Raw genomic sequence first — 1,810 nt, forward strand, 5'->3', positions numbered from 1 at the left:
CTAACCCCAAATTTTTGGGTTTTTTTTTTTTTTTTTTTTTTTTTTATATTATGCAATTAAATCTTTGATTTCATTCAACAAGTTACATTTTAGTGTTGGAAACTTTTATATTTAACTGAATTGCTTTCTTTTCTTTTTTTAATGATAAATTGAGTTTAATCATATTGCTTGTAGAGATAGTACAATTTCAATCAATTCAATGATTTTTGTGTGAAGTTTTTATTATTCAATTGTTTTGCTATTTGTTGCACATCTATCCTATTACATTTTCAAACATTGAGATTACTTAATGAACGGTATAATTATTTTTCAAAGAATAGTATTAGTGTTAGAAAGGAAACGTAGCTGCATATATATATTTGTGTGTGAATGATTAAATTTTTAATGTATGTATGTGTCTTCTTATAATTGTGAAGTCAGACAAAAAAAAGTTCATTATTACTATTATTGTTTTTAAATTTTAATATTACTGTAAATTAGTGAACTTTAGATTATTACGTATGTAAGTGGTTTTTGCCTGAATGATTCTACCTCTTATTTATACCCTTATAATTAATTTTTATTTAATAATTTATTCCTTATTCTATCTTATATTTAGTTTTAATTTTATATCTAAACATTAATGCAACCACCTTTATATTTTTTCGTTTACATATTATATTATATTTTTGTATTTTTAATTGGGAATGTTAATGTTGTCAGTAACATGGGTTTTAAATTTGGAGGAATTTGGATGAACAGTTGGATTTTGGAGAAGAGGTGATAGCAGACAGAGAGAGATATTACCACTGAAGTCTGGACTATCGCACCAATAGGAGGATAGGACCAGGATTGTTGTAAATTTATATGTATCATTTCAAAGGTGATATCGTAATTCTTTCCCACACGCTTTAATGTTGCTGAACCACAGATCATTACTTTCGTTAATCTTGTCTGAGAATGTACCTCAACACAGTTTTAATTAAAATTATATTGATCATGAAAGTCATTTTAATATTAATAATTTATCAGAAATCTTTGTTGATTATCATGATTTATTAATGATTTGTATGTGATGTTACTTTAAATTATAAAATTCATTGAATTGTGTTGTCAATATCTCTAATGCTGCAGGTACAGGCTCATATTCTCCAAACTCCGTTATGAAATTAGTTTTCTTACTAAAGGAAAGGGACTTTCTTATTACATAGTTTTCAATGTTTCAGAGATGCTGAAGATGCTGTTCATGCTAGAGATGGATATGATTATGATGGTTATAGGCTGAGAGTTGAGTTCCCTAGAGGAGGTGGGCCAAGTGGATACAGATCTCGAGGTGGAAGTATGGGGAGTGGGATTGGTGGGAGAGGTAGAGGTCCTCCAGCTCGAAGATCTCAATATCGTGTTATTGTGACTGGTATGTTGAAAAATAATGTTTTCTTCCAGTATGCATCATAATGATCATTATTTCTATTACTATTTAATTGTGTTTATATACTTAATACATAAATGAATGATTACATATATAATTTATGTAGGATTACAGTGCAACTTCTTCTTACAGTGTATCTTCAGATTACTTAATTTTTTTTTTTTTTAAGAATATTTTATATTATAAAAAATATTTTGACGTGACAACGTCTTATAAATCATTTTGCGGGATGCCATGTTAGAAAAAGTGTCCCGTAACGGAAGTAGATTTTGACGTGACAACGTCTTATAAATCATTTTGCGGGATGCCATGTTAGAAAAAGTGTCCCGTAACGGAAATTGACTTCGTTTAACATATGGATATTATATCATATGTATAAAAATTAATTAATGTATAACCAAG

General features: G+C 28.2%; 1 protein-coding gene across 3 annotated transcripts in view; it reads left to right on the forward strand.

Annotated features, from left to right (window-relative positions):
• The window catches only part of LOC106685793 (serine/arginine-rich splicing factor 1B), a 32,671-nt gene that overhangs the window by 9,108 nt on the left and 21,753 nt on the right, over nt 1–1,810 (forward strand). For all 3 annotated transcript variants that reach the window (XM_014428710.3, XM_014428711.3, XM_067052360.1), the window contains one exon: nt 1,206–1,393. In XM_014428710.3, the coding sequence (XP_014284196.1) occupies nt 1,206–1,393 (188 nt within the window). The remainder of the gene's footprint in view (nt 1–1,205; nt 1,394–1,810) is intronic.

This window comes from Halyomorpha halys, unplaced genomic scaffold (assembly GCF_000696795.3).
Source record: "Halyomorpha halys isolate HHAL.00 unplaced genomic scaffold, Hhal_1.1 Scaffold744.1, whole genome shotgun sequence".
In the NCBI taxonomy this organism is placed as follows: Eukaryota; Metazoa; Arthropoda; class Insecta; order Hemiptera; family Pentatomidae; genus Halyomorpha; species Halyomorpha halys.